The 16921-nt window shown below is 38.7% G+C and overlaps 2 protein-coding genes across 2 annotated transcripts; both read left to right on the forward strand.

Moving 5' to 3' along the window:
- Positions 1–324: 324 nt before the first annotated feature.
- LOC5502711 (killer cell lectin-like receptor subfamily B member 1) lies at positions 325–3899 on the forward strand (the record flags this gene model as incomplete). The annotated part of the gene is made up of 4 exons (XM_048734573.1): positions 325–359; positions 1451–1526; positions 3139–3504; positions 3754–3899. Coding segments are annotated over exons 1-4 (591 nt in total), but the record flags the coding sequence as incomplete, so codon positions are not given.
- A 29-nt stretch (positions 3900–3928) lies between these two features.
- LOC116612680 (adhesion G-protein coupled receptor D1) lies at positions 3929–16721 on the forward strand. The gene is made up of 16 exons (XM_048734357.1): positions 3929–4190; positions 4580–4639; positions 6496–6655; positions 6899–7006; positions 9490–9556; positions 9720–9813; positions 10258–10437; positions 10876–10979; positions 11328–11430; positions 11919–12069; positions 12659–12743; positions 12877–12943; positions 13256–13353; positions 13798–13924; positions 14698–14739; positions 15213–16721. The coding sequence occupies exons 3-16, from the start codon at positions 6511–6513 to the stop codon at positions 15357–15359; spliced, it is 1518 nt and encodes a 505-aa protein (XP_048590314.1). The 5' UTR covers positions 3929–4190; positions 4580–4639; positions 6496–6510; the 3' UTR covers positions 15360–16721.
- The last annotated feature ends 200 nt before the right edge of the window (positions 16722–16921 follow it).

The following is a 16921-nucleotide window of genomic DNA, read 5'->3' on the forward strand; positions in this document are numbered from 1 at the left end:
CAAAAAGAAGCTTTCATTATTTTAAGGAAATAAGGAACATTAGTTTTAGAGATATGGAAGTGAAAAGTAAAGTTTTGTCTATAAAAGCTTGGTTAAATGGGGCACAAATCGACAAAAGATTGATATTTTCTTTCAGACACTTTCTCTATCAGAAACCAGCGTCAAACGAACCGCGTTTTTATTAAAATATATTTCAACCATAGGAGTTCTTAAGGTATAGTGTTTGCTTTATCAAAAAGAGTACGAAAGTAGTGTTTGGCGAGCTGAATGGGTTGGTAATTCGGTTGCTGGTCATTAAAGTGTTCTTCTTATACTTCAGCTCGATGATTGAAATCTTAAAGGTGTTCCAAGTATCAATGGTTGGTCAATGTTAAATCTCATTGTTGACACAGGCTTCCAAATTTTTTTTTTAATTTCCTAAAAAGCTTATTATTGTTCTGGTTAAGCTAAACGTGCGACTTATTTTTTTATATGAGCATATAGTCTATATCTTGAAGAGGTCTATCTTACAAGCGAACTCTCGTAGTCAGCGATGAACTAGTATTGTTTCGGTTATTGGGACCCAGGGCAATTCGGCCTTCGCGCGCTTCACAGAGCAGATGCGAAACAAACGTAGAAAGACGGGGAAGTTTGAGTTTTTTTATCGCTTAACGGCTTTCTCGTCTGGGTGAGGGGAGATTTTGCTCTTTTTTTATTTTTTACAAGGCTAGAGGTTGAAGTGTAATTAAAAGCTATTGTTAAAGGTCAAAATTTGTGGAAAAGAGTACGACTTTAATGCATTTATACGACTTTTTATGGCGAGGGCCAGATAAACTCGGGTTGACCCCTGAATGAGTGAATCTTTTTCAAGATTAAAACTATTCGAAAAATATGTGTGGGTCAAGCGATATATGTTACAAATGTTTTTAGATGCAAAATTCAATCAATTGTAACTGTGAACACATTACGCAGCACGACGTTCAGGTTCTAAACTTTTTCTAAGCCCAATCTTAGTGCATTTGCGTGAAAGTATGGCTAATGGTATGGCTAATAAATGGGAAATAATGCCACGGATGCGACAAGCTATCACCAGCCGCTGTGCAAACTGTGTGTCTCAACTGCATTGATTTTAATCTATATTTTCTCTTGCCCTGTAAAGTTTAATCTCGATTTTCCCTTGCCCTGTAAAGTTTAATGCTTGGCATGTGTCAAAAGACCAAGTCGCCAAGTTTAAAACGGAGTGAAATAACGATATTTGCCGTGTTTATTTTTATTTCAAGCTTGAAACCAAATCAAAACAGGTGCAACTTAAGGCGTGATGTGTCAAATTGTCAAACTTCCTTTAATTGTACCGTATTTATTAAAGTTAACAAATTAGTTTCTTTATTCTAGCTTACCGCCGGTACCAAGGAACTTTTCATTTGTGCGTTGTTATAAGGGGCTAACGTCCATTTATTTTCGATATTTCAAGGAAACTAGCAAGATGCGAATCTGCTTGGAAAAACTAGTTATCTTGACATGTATTGGGATGTTATACACCCCAAAAGGTAAGTTTACTGTTTTTCCGGTTGAAATATTTTCCTTTTACTTTCCACAAAGATATTCAGGCACCTTAATTTCAAGCTTTTAGTATCTTATTTCGCATCCCAATCACATTTATCGAGTTCAAAGCTTACTTGTTCAAGGCGCTTATTTATAACGGCTGTAAGAGAGTGATCATTAATTACTGGGGAGGAGGGGCTGGCAAATATGTAGGGGGGGGGGGGGGCTAGATTATTATAATACTGAGCAATATTAGTCATTGTTCACGATGTCTTCACTACATGTATGACTTTTTCTTGCGTGACAGAAGAGGAACAAGCAGCTAAACATGGAAAAAATCGAAAATCAAAGTAAATTCTCGCACTCGGAAGGGAAAGATCGGGGCGAAAGATCACAACCAAGGAAGAAATGGATTTTTAAATTAAAATTTCAGATCAAAATCAAATCTACGGAACAAACTTTACAAAATACTTTCTTCACTCTGTTTACTGAGGAGTTTCTGGCGTACTTTTTCGCGGCCCGTGGAGGTTGTTTCAAGTTTATTCTCATTTTCTGTTGTTGATAACAAAAAAATATTCAAAATTACCGAGAGACCATGATATAAGAGAACGAATCCCCGTGGCCCATGATGCCGTCTATGAAAGCTATTTTTAGATTGCGCGAGCTTGTCAATCATAGCATCCATATATGGTTCATCGCACCATATTTGGTTATGGGCACCTAACGAGCTAGTACATTTTCACAATTTTTTTCCCTCTGCACTTCTTGACTTCGTTCGCTGCCTGTTTTTATCCTTTTAGCTGCTTGTTCTAAAAATAGCTTTCACGGACGTCATCATTGGAACATACCCTAATACGGAGGATTCGTTCTCTTACATCATGGTCTCTTGAAATTACCCATTTTCTGCATAGAATGAGAGAGTACGACTGGAAATCCGTCAACATATTTTTCTTAACAGGGTTTTCCCGCTATTTCGCGGATTTAGGCTAAATTTCTATTTAAGTCATCACTAGCGTGAAATATTCAAAAGACGATCCTACACATACACAAAAGTTAATACAACTATAAAAAAATACGGGGGAACGAATTTGGATTTTGTTCGTATAAATAGCAGCTGGGTAGGAACATTTAAATTTCTTTCTTTATTTTTTATTTATTATTATTTTTTTGTTTGAACAGATCAAAAACTGGTCCAAAAAATTATGCAAAAGGAAAAATACTGTAGTTGATGTAGCTGTAGCGTTGATTTACTGTAGCGTGATGTCCAAGCGCGTGATCCAAGCGTGACTTCCACTTGGGTGGTCTTTGATTGCTGTTTGCTTTTTGCAATGTCAGCTCCCGCAAACTCACAACAAAGGAATATCGCTGCTTGCTTTAGCTAGACTGCAAATTGGGAGGGGAAAGTTAAAGCCGCATTGTCACCAGTTTACTTCAGGTCGATTTCGTTACAATCTCCGATGATTTTTAACGGAAAACGCGAAAAATATTTCAAAATATTGACCTCCGGAAGTGAACTGGTGATAATGCGGCTTTAAGGTGGCTTGGGGCTTCCCATACCGGTTCCACATAAGTCGCGCAAGCCAATATACCATATTTTTTTTGTTTTTGTTTTTTAAGTGAATTGTTCATGTTCTATTGATTGGAGTGAAAAATCCGGAAGCTGTTTCTTCGTTTCGCCAACAAGCACGAAATGGGAAAAAGCAAAGATAAGATGTGCCAGTGAGGGTGCCCACCTCGTATACCTCGGGAACGGAAGACCTGTGAATTTCCTCAACGACCTGTCCTCTATTTTTGACGAGGCAAAGGAATATTTTGTTGGTGCGAAAAAAGAAGGTTCTGTGTGGAAATGGGGAGACGGTAGAGATGTGGTTCTCCCCATTAGCGCTCCAAATAATAACGATATCTACGCCCTTCGTAAATTCGATGATTTATTGGTCGCCACAGGGGAGAATCATGAGTCATACTACATCTGCGAAAAAGCAGGTATTGATAGGTATTAGAGAGCAGCAGTCAGTAGTGAAGGGAATCAGGGGCAATTGAGGGAGGAAAGGGGTGTGGGAGGAATTGCACCCTTCTGGGAACATTCAGATACACGAAAAATGCTAAAATTTCTAATTATCTAGGGTGATCTCGAAGTAATGTAAATGATGGTAGAATGATGTGTTAGGCAAGGGTGAAAACATAAGCACGAAGCAATTATCATATATCTCTGATTCGTTTTTATTGTTATAGATTATGCTTTTTCATCTGAAGAATCAACATCAGTGGCCTTTTCATCGACATCCTCATCAGCATCACAATCATCATCATCAACATCATTATCTTCTTTATCATCAACATCAGTGGCCTTTTCATCGACATCCTCATCAGCATCACAATCATCATCATCAACACCATTATCATCTTTATCATCATCACCATTATCATCATTATCATCACCACCATTGTCATCACCATTATCATCACCACCACCATTATCATCATCATCATCACCATTATCATCACAATCACTATCACCATCATCAGCATCAACATCGCCCACAGCAACTTCGACATCAGATGGCCCTATATTTCAACCATCATCTGCTTCTTCATTATTAATATCACAAGGAGGGTATACAGCGATAGGGAAAGGACAAGCCAACGCTTTGAGGAGGGGATCCAACCTTGTGAGTTGAGGGTTTGATAAATCATCCAATTGTTTGGACACTATATTTTCATACAAGAATCAGTTAATAAACAGTAGGATAATCTTTTGTGTAAGTTTAAGAAAGACGTTTAAAGGCAAGTATTTTTTACAAACGTTATAAGAATTACATACCCAACATCTTGCATATAACTAACCATAGTTCTCTTTTGTTGTGCAAATATCGTGCAAACTTTTGTACCAAGGTTATTGAGAGTGTTTATTCAAAGAGCCCTAGCAAGTGAAGGATATGTTTCGGGATTAACGATGTGTAAAGAACGCGTCTGAGTCAACACTTACTAAAGTTACTAAAGTGTTACTAAAGTGGTCTAAAGTGTTACTAAAGTGTTCTTTTCTTTTTCTTTTTCACAGATATTATCATTCAAACAAAACATTACCGCACTAAACGCAAGCAATGCTAATTCTCTCACGGTAAGTACATTCCCCATATTATGAGCATTATAATCAAATTGTAACCATGAAAGACACCAAATAAAATTGTTAATACAAAGAAAAGTGTAATATATACAGCTAAAGCTAAGCATCTGAGACGTTTGTATGGGCAAAAATACCAGTCAGTAACGGGGAAAGAATTTTTTAATATACCCCCTTTCTCTGCCTAAAAACAGCCTCACCCCCCTCACCTCGATACCAAAAACATTGCTATCCAAACAGATAGAATCAAAAAGCCCAAACTGTCGTGATCTTATACCAGAACAATGAATACAATACACCAAAAACTGGAATTCGACCAAATTTTAGTCTTTAATAAGAATTCTTCCCTAAAAAATGACATTAAAAAAACGCAGTTGCTATAGCTTTCTCACTTTCGGTTCTCACTCTACAGGCCTGTTTCAGTTCTTCCTTGTCATTTTTGTTCATAAACTTGGTTAATAACCTTGATATTTGCTACAGGTGTTAACATGATCCAGTCCTATAATCAGATGCTGTTTGTTACCAAGCTGCATCCCCGGGGGGGGGGGGGGGGGGGGGGGGAGTGTAATTTTTGGTCCGCTTTTTAAATATCATTTTTTTCTAGGGAAAATGAAAATAAAATCCTAAAAAAACAGATCGTTACACTATAAAAACGTGTAATGAGTATCATTTAGCTGTTTTTCGATTCTTTTGTCATTTCTGATAGAGAAATCACTGTTATTTTGAATATGACAAAATTGCCCCTCCCTCCCCCCTGAGTCAGATTTTTGGCACCCCCCTGAGAAATTTATTTACTTGACCTAAGGGACATATGTGCCAAGTTTGGTGCTTCTACTAAAAAGTGCACAAAACAGACATTTTTTTGCAACCACTTTTTGCGCATTTTTTTTTTTTCGAGGTAGGTGGCAAGAGAAAAAACGTACGTGTAAAAGGGCCTTCAGAAATACTTTTATATATATATAAAAAAACATTCTTTTTGTGCCTTCATAGAATTTTGAAAACCTTGGTGTTTGTTTGGGGAATTCTCGAGCGACCTGCGGTTCACTGATCTGCTCTTGAAATCTCCCAAACAAAAACACCTTGGTTTTCAAAACTCAATGAAGGCACGCAAAGAATATTTTATTTCTTAACTATTGTCTTTTAACGGCTGAGGTTTCCGTCTGACCTCCGGAAGTAAACTGGCGACAATGCGGCTTTAAAACTTAATGCGCAATCTAGAAAAGCTTTTCCCTTTACGGTGGAATATACTTTTAACCGCTCAGTTTTATCGCCGTTCAGGCCCCTTTGCAATCCAATCTCGCCATTGCGGTTAAGTACCCTATTAAAAATATATACTATTCTTTGGATAATAATAATAATAATAATAATAATATATGTTTATTTCTACACCATTGCAGCTATCATGGCTGAATTACAAGTGAGATGTCGTCACACAGAAACTAACAATAGCGCACAGTCACAAAATCTCTAAACCTACAAGTATTAGCTTGCGGTCCTATTATTTTCTCATTTCCTGATCTCAAATTATATCCATGTTGGACAGTTGTCATGTTATTAACCACAGATTTTAAGGGTTCAACAGTTTTAGCTCTTGCCATAAATTTCCGACATGCTTCATCCCTTCTCTCAGACAAAAATTGGAGAGACGTTGAGGCAAGGGCACTACTATAGCTCGTATATTCGTGCCTTAGAATGATTTTTAAAGCTCTTTTCTGTATAGACTCCAGGTGCTCAGATAGGTATTCCGGTAGAGCAGCCCACACCGGCGACGCATACTCGAGTACAGACCTTATGAGCGCGCAATAAATAGTACACAAATCATGTACTGATAAGCCAGCCTTTTTGATATGAAGGAGTCTGTGGATTTGATGAACCAGCTTCTTCATGAGCTTAGGGGATTGGAAGTCGGCCCCAGTCTCCTAGAGGCGAGTAGGGTTCTGGAAACGTTTGCTATGGAATACGCGGTGCTAAGGGAAGGAATAACGCACATAGAGATAGCGAGACCACAACTAGGTAAGTGAATAACCAGAGCTTGCCAGAGGAGAAAAAATCATCACCGCGATAACAACAACCATCGTCATCATCATCCTCTCCATCACTCCATCATCTTCGTCTTCATCATCATCTAAACTCTTTATTACCATCATCACTTTCAGCACAGTAATCACTGTCGTTATCATAACGAGGATAGAGATTTTAAGAATATGATTATCACTATCATGATCCACACCATCATAAAGTGCGATTTGTTTATAGTTTTGCAGGTTGTATTATTTTCAAAGTCAGAAGCTGACTTCGTATTTCCTCCGAGTGTCACTTCCGCAGCAAGGATAACAATACCACGGCAGAATATTGCACCGGAAGGTATTCACGCATCCGAAATAGCAACATCATGAACAGACACGAACGTTCATCTTTGATGTTATTAAAACTCGGTTAAAAAAAGAAACAATAACAATAACAATAACAATAACAATAACAATAACAATAACAATAACTATAACTGTAACAGTAACAGTAACAGTAACAGTAACAGTAACAGTAACAGTAACAGTAACAGTAACAGTAACAGTAACAGTAACAGTAACAGTAACAGTAACAGTAACAGTAACAGTAACAGTAACAGTAACAGTAACAGTAACAGTAACAGTAACAGTAACAGTAACAGTAACAGTAACAGTAACAGTAACAGTAACAGTAACAGTAACAGTAACAGTAACAGTAACAGTAACAGTAACAGTAACAGTAACAGTAACAGTAACAGTAACAGTAACAGTAACAGTAACAGTAACAGTAACAGTAACAGTAACAGTAACAGTAACAGTAACAGTAACAGTAACAGTAACAGTAACAGTAACAGTAACAGTAACAGTAACAGTAACAGTAACAGTAACAGTAACAGTAACAGTAACAGTAACAGTAACAGTAACAGTAACAGTAACAGTAACAGTAACAGTAACAGTAACAGTAACAGTAACAGTAACAGTAACAGTAACAGTAACAGTAACAGTAACAGTAACAGTAACAGTAACAGTAACAGTAACAGTAACAGTAACAGTAACAGTAACAGTAACAGTAACAGTAACAGTAACAGTAACAGTAACAGTAACAGTAACAGTAACAGTAACAGTAACAGTAACAGTAACAGTAACAGTAACAGTAACAGTAACAGTAACAGTAACAGTAACAGTAACAGTAACAGTAACAGTAACAGTAACAGTAACAGTAACAGTAACAGTAACAGTAACAGTAACAGTAACAGTAACAGTAACAGTAACAGTAACAGTAACAGTAACTGTAACTGTAACTGTAACTGTAACTGTAACTGTAACTGTAACTGTAACTGTAACTGTAACTGTAACTGTAACTGTAACTGTAACTGTAACTGTAACTGTAACTGTAACTGTAACTGTAACTGTAACTGTAACTGTAACTGTAACTGTAACTGTAACTGTAACTGTAACTGTAACTGTAACTGTAACTGTAACTGTAACTGTAACTGTAACTGTAACTGTAACTGTAACTGTAACTGTAACTGTAACTGTAACTGTAACTGTAACTGTAACTGTAACTGTAACTGTAACTGTAACTGTAACTGTAACTGTAACTGTAACTGTAACTGTAACTGTAACTGTAACTGTAACTGTAACTGTAACTGTAACTGTAACTGTAACTGTAACTGTAACTGTAACTGTAACTGTAACTGTAACTGTAACTGTAACTGTAACTGTAACTGTAACTGTAACTGTAACTGTAACTGTAACTGTAACTGTAACTGTAACTGTAACTGTAACTGTAACTGTAACTGTAACTGTAACTGTAACTGTAACTGTAACTGTAACTATAACTATAACTATAACTATAACTATAACTATAACTATAACTATAACTAACTATAACTAACTAATAACAATAATAAAATGTGAATTTTTCCGGCAGTAAAGATAAATGTGCATACAGGAACACCCGCGTGTGTGCACCTAGAACCTATAAAGGCAGAAATTTTGGATTTTTTACACCCCAAAATGAGAACCGACAAAGCCAAAAATTCAAAAGGTTTTTATATGTATATGATGGGTTAATCCATGAAAAATGAAGCAAAAATCATGAGGCTTCGAAATTATATTTTGCTCGTCCATAAAGATGAGATTACACGCTGGTTTTTACTACTGTACACAGTACATTCATGAAGATGAATTTATGCCTAATATGAATTATAATCTGTCAATGAAGAAGTTACCACGAGACAGCGTGATGCCAAGTTCTTTTACGTCCCCCCCCCCCCCCCGAAGGTTAAATGTGCGATTCTAGAAGACGGTACCACCGTTCATCCTATTTAACATCTCAGGGCTCGTCCACATTAACACGGATTCGTTTAGATCCGTATACTTTTTGATACGTTTAGGCCTTCCGTCCACACTAACAAGCGCGCTGGATCCAGCAAATCCGAAAACGCCGCCGAAAGTGAACCTGAATGAATCCTTATACTTTGGTCCGTAGTAAAGACGGTCGAATCCGTATCAAAATGAAAACGTTGGCGTCATATCTCAGGCGCTTCTGCTGCTTCGAGCATGCGCATGTCATAGAAATGACGTCACCCCGTACCTTTCAGCGTTTTTAAACGTTTAAATCCTTGTTATTGTGGACGGCTGTATCCAGGCGAAAACGATAGTGTGGACGCGATTCAAGTGATGCGTTTTTGGCAAAACGAATCCGGATACTTTTGAATCCGTGTTAGTGTGGACGACCCCTTAATCCGCGGAAGAGCCAGGTTCAACAAGGTGTTAAATCACCTCGTCAAAAATTAATACACCGCCTTTGAAAAAGTTTTTGAAATACTATTCCAGGTTCCAATATCGTAACTATTGTATACGAGAACATGGAATCCCTGGTGACATCAAGGAACTTTACAAGGTAATCCTTATTTTCTAGGTCAAAAATTGTGTTATATTATAGAGTAGGTAGTGGCACTGCATTTAAATAACATGTGAAATCCAATAAATAGTTTTATTTTTTTAACGTCATAGAACTAATTTATTTAGAGAGCGAAATTATTGGTCCTTCTTTATTGATTTTTCAGAGCTTCTTCAAAGATCATTGTCGCTTCTATGAAACCTGTTGCTAAGCAACTGACAAGGAACATCACTCTAAACTTTGTCACCAATAAAAGGGTAGGGCATGAGAGCACCTGACTAACAGACCAATAAGGATGGAGGGCATGATACCACGAGACTGATAATTAATCAATGCATCTTTACCCGCAGTGGTTCATGGGTAACGTATTAATGGCTGAATCCTGGTCTCTGAACGTTGTGAACGCTTACACATAAAGAACAATGCCAACGCTTGCTTAACCTGTATTTGTTTTTATTTACGCTTATTTGTTTATTTACCTGATACGGTTACGACACACAGAGTGCATCCTTATTTAAAATATATTATATCGATTTAGACATTAACGTGGAGCCATGAAAAACGCACCCCACCCCGAATTAAGCCTACGGGCATGTATTTGTTGAACGCCAATTAACTAATAGTTTCTCCTGTTAGCTACATGTATGCTCACTGTAACGATATCCGGTTTACACTCACGAGCCTATTTTTTATCCTGTTAGCCGGCTTCTGCAACATCTGCAACAAGACTCTGTGTTTTCTGGGACTTCTCCATCAAGCCGAACGGTGATTGGTCTAGCGGAGGATGTTCCCTTGTTTCCGTGGCAACTAGCTCCGACGTTACGTGCTCCTGTAATCACCTGACACATTTCGCAGTGCTCATGCGCACTAGAGACCAAAAGGCACGTGACACTTACTAACATACACAAGTTGGGGGTCTGTTTATAGCCGTCTTTAATGCTTTTAAATGTTTCAAGATAAAGCTTGTTAAATTAGCATGTTAAATCCCCTGACTTAAAAGGGGCTTGAAAGTGGTAATTTTTCGCAAAAAGTAGATAGGCCAGGCGTTGTTATCGGGTTTCCTGTTGTTGGGTCTCCAGTGGATGGTAAGAGTTGTGACGTCAAAGGAACCCATCTCTCCGAACGTTCCGTGGGTGAGCTCGTCCCAGCCCCAGGCTACCTCACGGTTCATCTCCGAGCACAGGAAACCCGGTAAGAACGTCTGGGACTAGGCTGCAGAAAGGCGGCTTTAAACTCTCGATCTCAAATTTCAAATGACCCCCGTTATCTTAAAAAAAACAACAACAACAAAGACTAACACAAGTAGTCACCCTACACAGGTATCCCAAGATCACGATGACACCTTACAAATAATTACATACATCGGCCTGAGCATGTCAATTCTCGGATGCCTGCTGACCAGCATTGCACATTACGTGCTCACGTGAGTAGGCGGAAGTGGTCATTCGTGTAAATAGATGCGTTATCTTCATATTCCGTTGTGATTTTATGAGCACTCGTGTATTTCATTGCCTTATTGGTTGATTAAATTTCAATCAGATAGTACGTTTCTCCCATCCTCACTGGCTCTTTTTTAAAAAAAGTATAAGATGGCACTAAGAAACAGTTACAGATTTTATCCATGATTTAGAGGTCACTAAAATGGAAATGTTAGCCTAAAGTACAAAATAACAAAAGGCATAATTATAATGGTGATGATTGTGATGATGATGATGATGATGATGATGATGATGATGATGATGATGATGTCACAATTGCCCAACTGTCACAGGGATGTGTCGTCAGAGCAGTCACAGATAAGGATCAACTTGTCGCTAACACTTGCTCTTGCGCATGCGTGTTTCCTACTTGGGACTTTCGCAAGGAGTTACTGGGTGAGTGCCCACAGTGAGCTTCAACCTCGTCACCCTTCCTTCCACACAAATAGTGTGTTTAAGATCCATGAGCGCGCAAATGCTGTCATGTAAGGGCTGACATGTCATGCTTTCTCAAGTCCTCTTCAAGACGCGACACCGGCTGCAAATAGGTCCTCATATAGACGCACACACGACCCTAGCCCGCCTGATACTGACATGCTTCCGCCTCCCTCTCCCGCCTCTCCCCTCCCCCTCTCCCTCGTCTGCTACTACCTCTGTCTCCCATCCCGTGCGTTACCAGCGCGCCTCTATCTCCCAAGTCTGCTACCTGGCTACTAACGTCGTTTTCCATACTGTAGCCCGCCTGCTACTAACACGCCTTCGCCCCCTCTTGCCCTTCCCCTTCTCTTCCTCGTCTGCTGCTGCCTCTGCCACCCAGCCTGTGCTGCTAACACGCCTCTATCCCCCCCCCCCGTGTGCTACTGACGTCTTTTTTTATACCGTAGGCCGCCTGTGTCCTCGTCGCCGCCTTGCTTCAGTTCTTTTATCTTTGCTTCATGTGCTGGATGCTTGCCGAGGGGATTCAACTTTACTTACAAATCGTCAAAGTCTTCAACACAAATATCAAGTTAAAGCGTGCTTATGTCTTCGCCTGGGGTCAGTCACTCCTAATCCCGTTCCCGTTTCTGGTGGATAAAAATCCCAAACAAGCCTACCGGCCTCAAAATAAGGGCGTCGACTCTTCTCCCCTGTTTTACCCGCTCTTAATAAAAAGTTAGAAATTTGACGGTGGTGGGGCATCCTATATATCCGACGCTCTTGCATTTTAAAATAATAAGGATTAAGAGTTACCCATCCTGGAGTCGAGAAACACAGGCTTCTAGCAAGCAAACATAAGTCAAATAAAGGGCCGAGAAACTGAAAGATATACATGTCTTACCGGGAATCGAACCCTTTTCAGGAGAGGTGAGAAGCCCCATACACTGTGATCCCACGACAATATGACAGATGCAGCCTGGGTGTTTTCTAAAACACCATTTAGGACAAAAAATATCAAAACCACCAAAGAGTAAAAGAACTTCACTGCTTCAGATGTCTATTTCTTTTGTAAAGAGGCCGCCTTACCCCTCCCCATCTATTGTTCCCTAAGCATCTTAAAAACACATACACCAACAAAACACATAGGATTGACAAATTTCTTAACCAATAAACTCAACCCGTTTCCGCGCGATATTTTTGTCCACAGGAGCACCATTGCTGATTGTGATCACTTCGTTGTGCATTTCTGAGACTGCAAAAGGTGGACTCCGTAGCTACGTCACGCAGGACTTGTAAGTGGATTGATCCATTAGGGTGTGGAGGGAGGGAGAGAGGGAGAGAGGCAGTGGCATGGCGCTGCTATTTATATCTTAATCATAAATAGGTAAATAGCATAAGTAAATGAGAATATGTCTTTATTTTCAGTTGCTGGATGTCTTTCGAAAATGATCTTGTATGGGCATTCATTGTTCCTGTTCTTCTCATAATACTGGTAAGTTTATATTCGCGCTTACTTTGAGCCCACAGAACAGCCAGCAGCGACGCGCGTGAATGGTGTAGAATCCGGTGATCATTCGTATAAGGAACATTTCTTTCTGCAAAGTGTTTGGGGTGGGGGATAGTTAATTGAAGAAATGCTGTTGTATTTTTTTTACTCGTGAATTTTAAACTATTGAATTATGTTATAGTCTTTCAGTGCAAACAAACTACATGGTAAATTCTAAACTATTATTGAAACATAATTGTCTCTCAGTGGAAAGAAACTCATGGTAAATTCTAATCTATTGAATTGATTGTCTTTCAGTGCAATGTCTCGGTGCTCGTGAGGGTTGTACTCGAGATGATCAAAGTGAACAAGAAACAGAATGGCACGGATAAGTCACCCAGGATGGCATCTGTTAGGTAAATCATGAAAGTTATGGCTCGACGATGGCAGAGTACCATCTACCGAATACATGCCCCACTCGAGAAACCTCCGTTCCTCTTTGGTCGCTTTCTGGTTCTTCTAACCTGTATATTGACTATTGCGTACCCTCAAATCTCTATTACGTTCATGATAACTAAATTCCCGTTCCAGGGAGCCTAAAGCCTGATTTAGACGGCACGATTTAGTTGTATGCAACCTGCTTACAACTTGTCTTTAACCTGAATAACACACTACGACTTTCGTAGTCGAGTGTCGTAGCCGAGTCGTAGGCTGATTTACACTCTACGACTCGAGTTGTTGAGGTGTCGCGGGCAAGTATACGAGCATACGGTTAAACCATGCTGCCTAAATCAGCGTTAAAAAAACTAAGCTAAGCTTCAACAGCCTCCCACTCTTTCCTTGTTTTCCTTTTATTACAGACACAGCGTCAAAGCCTTTGTTTTACTGGCTCCTCTGCTGGGGGTCACGTGGCTAACGGGCTTGCTAGGTATCATGGGAGGCGGTGTGACGTCATTGTACATATTCACTATTCTCAACTCCTTCCAGGTATGAATCGATGTCGTCACATCTTGAGTTAGATAGATACTAGGAAAATAGAGGAAAGCGATGTTGTTAGCATAAATACAAAAAGCCCGAAATAGTCGTGTTCGTGAGCCAGAAGAATGAATACAATACACCAAAAACTGAAATTCGACCCTGCCAAATTTTCGTCTTTAATAAGACTTCTTCAGGGCATTCTTTAATAAGACTTCTTCAGGGTAGTCTGCCCTGAAGAAGTCTTATTAAAGACGAAAATTTGGCAGAGTCGAATTCCAGTTTTTGGTTTATTGCGATGTTGTTAGCGATAGAGCTACTAGGCTAGCCTAGCCACGGCATAGTGTAAGGGTAGAAATAATTGTTTTGCACACGAAGCTGTTGTCATTTCCATCGAAAAAAAGAAAACCCTTAAAAGGAGCCGTGTAACTTTCGTTACGTGTTAGAAAAATGCCAGGGGCTGTCAAAAACTTTCAGTACCACCAGTAAAACCATTGCCATTAACTTATCATATATAAGTATGAAATTGGTATTGCTCCCATCGGAATATGTATAATATGTTTGTCTAGACCAATTCAATGCAATTTTGATAGTCAAACAATTGATAATCAAAAGTCCGGACAAGTTTCAATTGTCCGATCTCTCGTTTGTGATTGGAAGACAATAAGCATTCCACGCATATTTCATGATTATCAAGGTTTTGCCATTCACGGTGAAATAGAATAATTTTATATTTCGACTGATTCGCTAGCTAATCTTACATTTCTTTTCTTGTTTATCAACAGGGATTCTTTATCTTTTTGTTCCATTGCCTGAAAAACTCTGAGGTATATGAATAGTAATATAGTGTACACACATTTTATTAACCACGCTCCATAGAAGAACAAAACATAACAAACACTGCGCACCTCAAATATCTTACGGACAATTCCGGCACTGCGCACCCCAAATATCTTACCAGCAATCCACTGCGCACCTCAAATATCTTACGAACAATCCACTGCGCACCCCAAATATCTTACCAACAATCCACTGCGCACCTCAAATATTTTACAAATAACCCACTGCGCACTTCAAATATTTTACGGACAATCCACTGCATGCGCACCTCAAATATCTTACCAACAATCCACTGCGTGCCACAAATATCTTACCAACAATCCACTGCGCACCTCAGATATTTTACAAATAACCCACTGCGCACTTGTAATATCCTAAGGACAACCCACTGCGCGCTCAAATATTTTACGAACAATCCACTGCGCACCTCATATACCTTCTTCCCTGGTCTGATTAACAGATACGAAACCGACTCAAGCGTAAGATTGAGGTTATGGAGCACATGCATTTCAACAGCAATAATGTCAGAAGTATCCATATCAACAAGGCTGGGAAGGCTACGTCTGGGCGAGTGACTTCGCCTAAACTTACCGAGGCTGCCATGTGAAGGCGGAGTTTTAACATTTCACAATGTATATAGTTGAAGTTGTACAGTAACAATTTGCATGGATGGGACTTGCATCTAAGGAAAACTCATAAGAAGAAGCAAGTACGAACCATAATTGGTGTACGCTGAGCATTATTGCTTCTGTGCAGCCTGGAAGAACTATCTTGAAAGGCAAATAGAGGACTCGTTAAAGTAAGCCTAAACTAAAGAAAGTTTGGAATTATTAAGGATATAAAGTACTCTAACTTGTGGATGTTTACATTTAATTTATATTTTGTCTAGTAATACTCTCTGCCAATAATGGTATGAATCCCTTTTGGAAGAGTAAATACAAAAAGCCCAAATAATCGTGTTGTTGAACCAGTAGAATGAATACAATACACCAAAAACTGGAATTCGACTCTGCCCTTTTGGAAAAGAGTGCATCAAATTATACGAAAAATTTTACGAAAAAATAGGAGCAAACGGATGACCAGAAAACAACGATTGCAAACTTCGAAAAAGGTGAGTTTTTATATGCCTAAAATGTACTTTTCATAGCTTTAAAGCTAAGAAAACAGGATTTAAATTTGTAATCAAAAGCTTATAGGTGCTTAAAGTAGCGGGGAAACTCTGTTTTGCTAGAAAATGCATCTTGACTTTATCCACATAACTGCCGATAGAAGTAACACAGGCCTTCTATAAAAAAAAGATGTTTCTTGTAGATCAAATCTTGCTTTGCTGTTGTTTGTTTTAATTTAACTTATAAAGTATAAAACATGTTTAGGCAACCCCTTTATAAAACTAAGGATCCAGACCCTTTTTCGAATAAAAAGAAACACATAGCTAATTCAATTGTTATTATTTGTAGTCATCATAGATTGCAAGATAAAAACAAACTACTATACAGGTGCATTCTGATCTAAAAAGTAGAAAGATAGACTCAATTATAGCTCCAACTCACTTAGATGGATATTGGGCATTTGTTTAGTAGCCCTTCAGTTTTTTGGTGTACATATATGTGTAAGTATACAAGCTGAGACATTGTACAAAGGGTTTTCTGCTGTTTCTGTGAGCCAGTTATGCACTATAAAAACAAATATAGAAACAAATGTGTCAGGGGTTCAACATCCCCTGACCTGCCCACTACACCAAATTTTCTTTCTGCTTAGGTAAATGTCAGAACACTTTATGGATTTTTGCTTAATTCTGAAACATATGTACAACAGCAGATAGGCACACTGCATTTTTGTTTTACACCTGTTGCAGCAACAAGTAGAAATAATGGTTTCACTAGAATAAGTTTGACTGAAGTGTCCTCTTACACTACAGCTGTAAAGTGACTTATAAATAATAAAATATATATGATGTATCTTCACTTTATACCTTATGTTTGCTGCTTGTGTTTAGTTCTAATGTCCTATTTTGTTGTGTGCTATTTCAGTACAGAACTTACAAAATCAATATTTTCTGCACTGTCTTTTCTTCCTGTCTTCCTTTCCTCTTCTCCCCATTTTGGGTGCTTCTTTCCAGAGTACAATGCTCTTCATTATTTCACTGAATGTCTAATTGAAATACGAATG

Source organism: Nematostella vectensis, chromosome 11 (genome assembly GCF_932526225.1).
Source record: "Nematostella vectensis chromosome 11, jaNemVect1.1, whole genome shotgun sequence".
NCBI lineage: Eukaryota > Metazoa > Cnidaria > Anthozoa > Actiniaria > Edwardsiidae > Nematostella > Nematostella vectensis.

Coding starts and splice junctions, on each gene's coding strand:
- LOC116612680 (XM_048734357.1), top strand. CDS start 6,511: ATGAACCAGCTTCTTCATGAGCTTAGGGGATTGGAAGTCGGCCCCAGT. Junction 10,980..11,327: donor ATTGCACATTACGTGCTCAC/GTGAGTAGGCGG, acceptor CAACTGTCACAG/GGATGTGTCGTCAGAGCAGT. Junction 12,944..13,255: donor CTGTTCTTCTCATAATACTG/GTAAGTTTATAT, acceptor ATTGTCTTTCAG/TGCAATGTCTCGGTGCTCGT.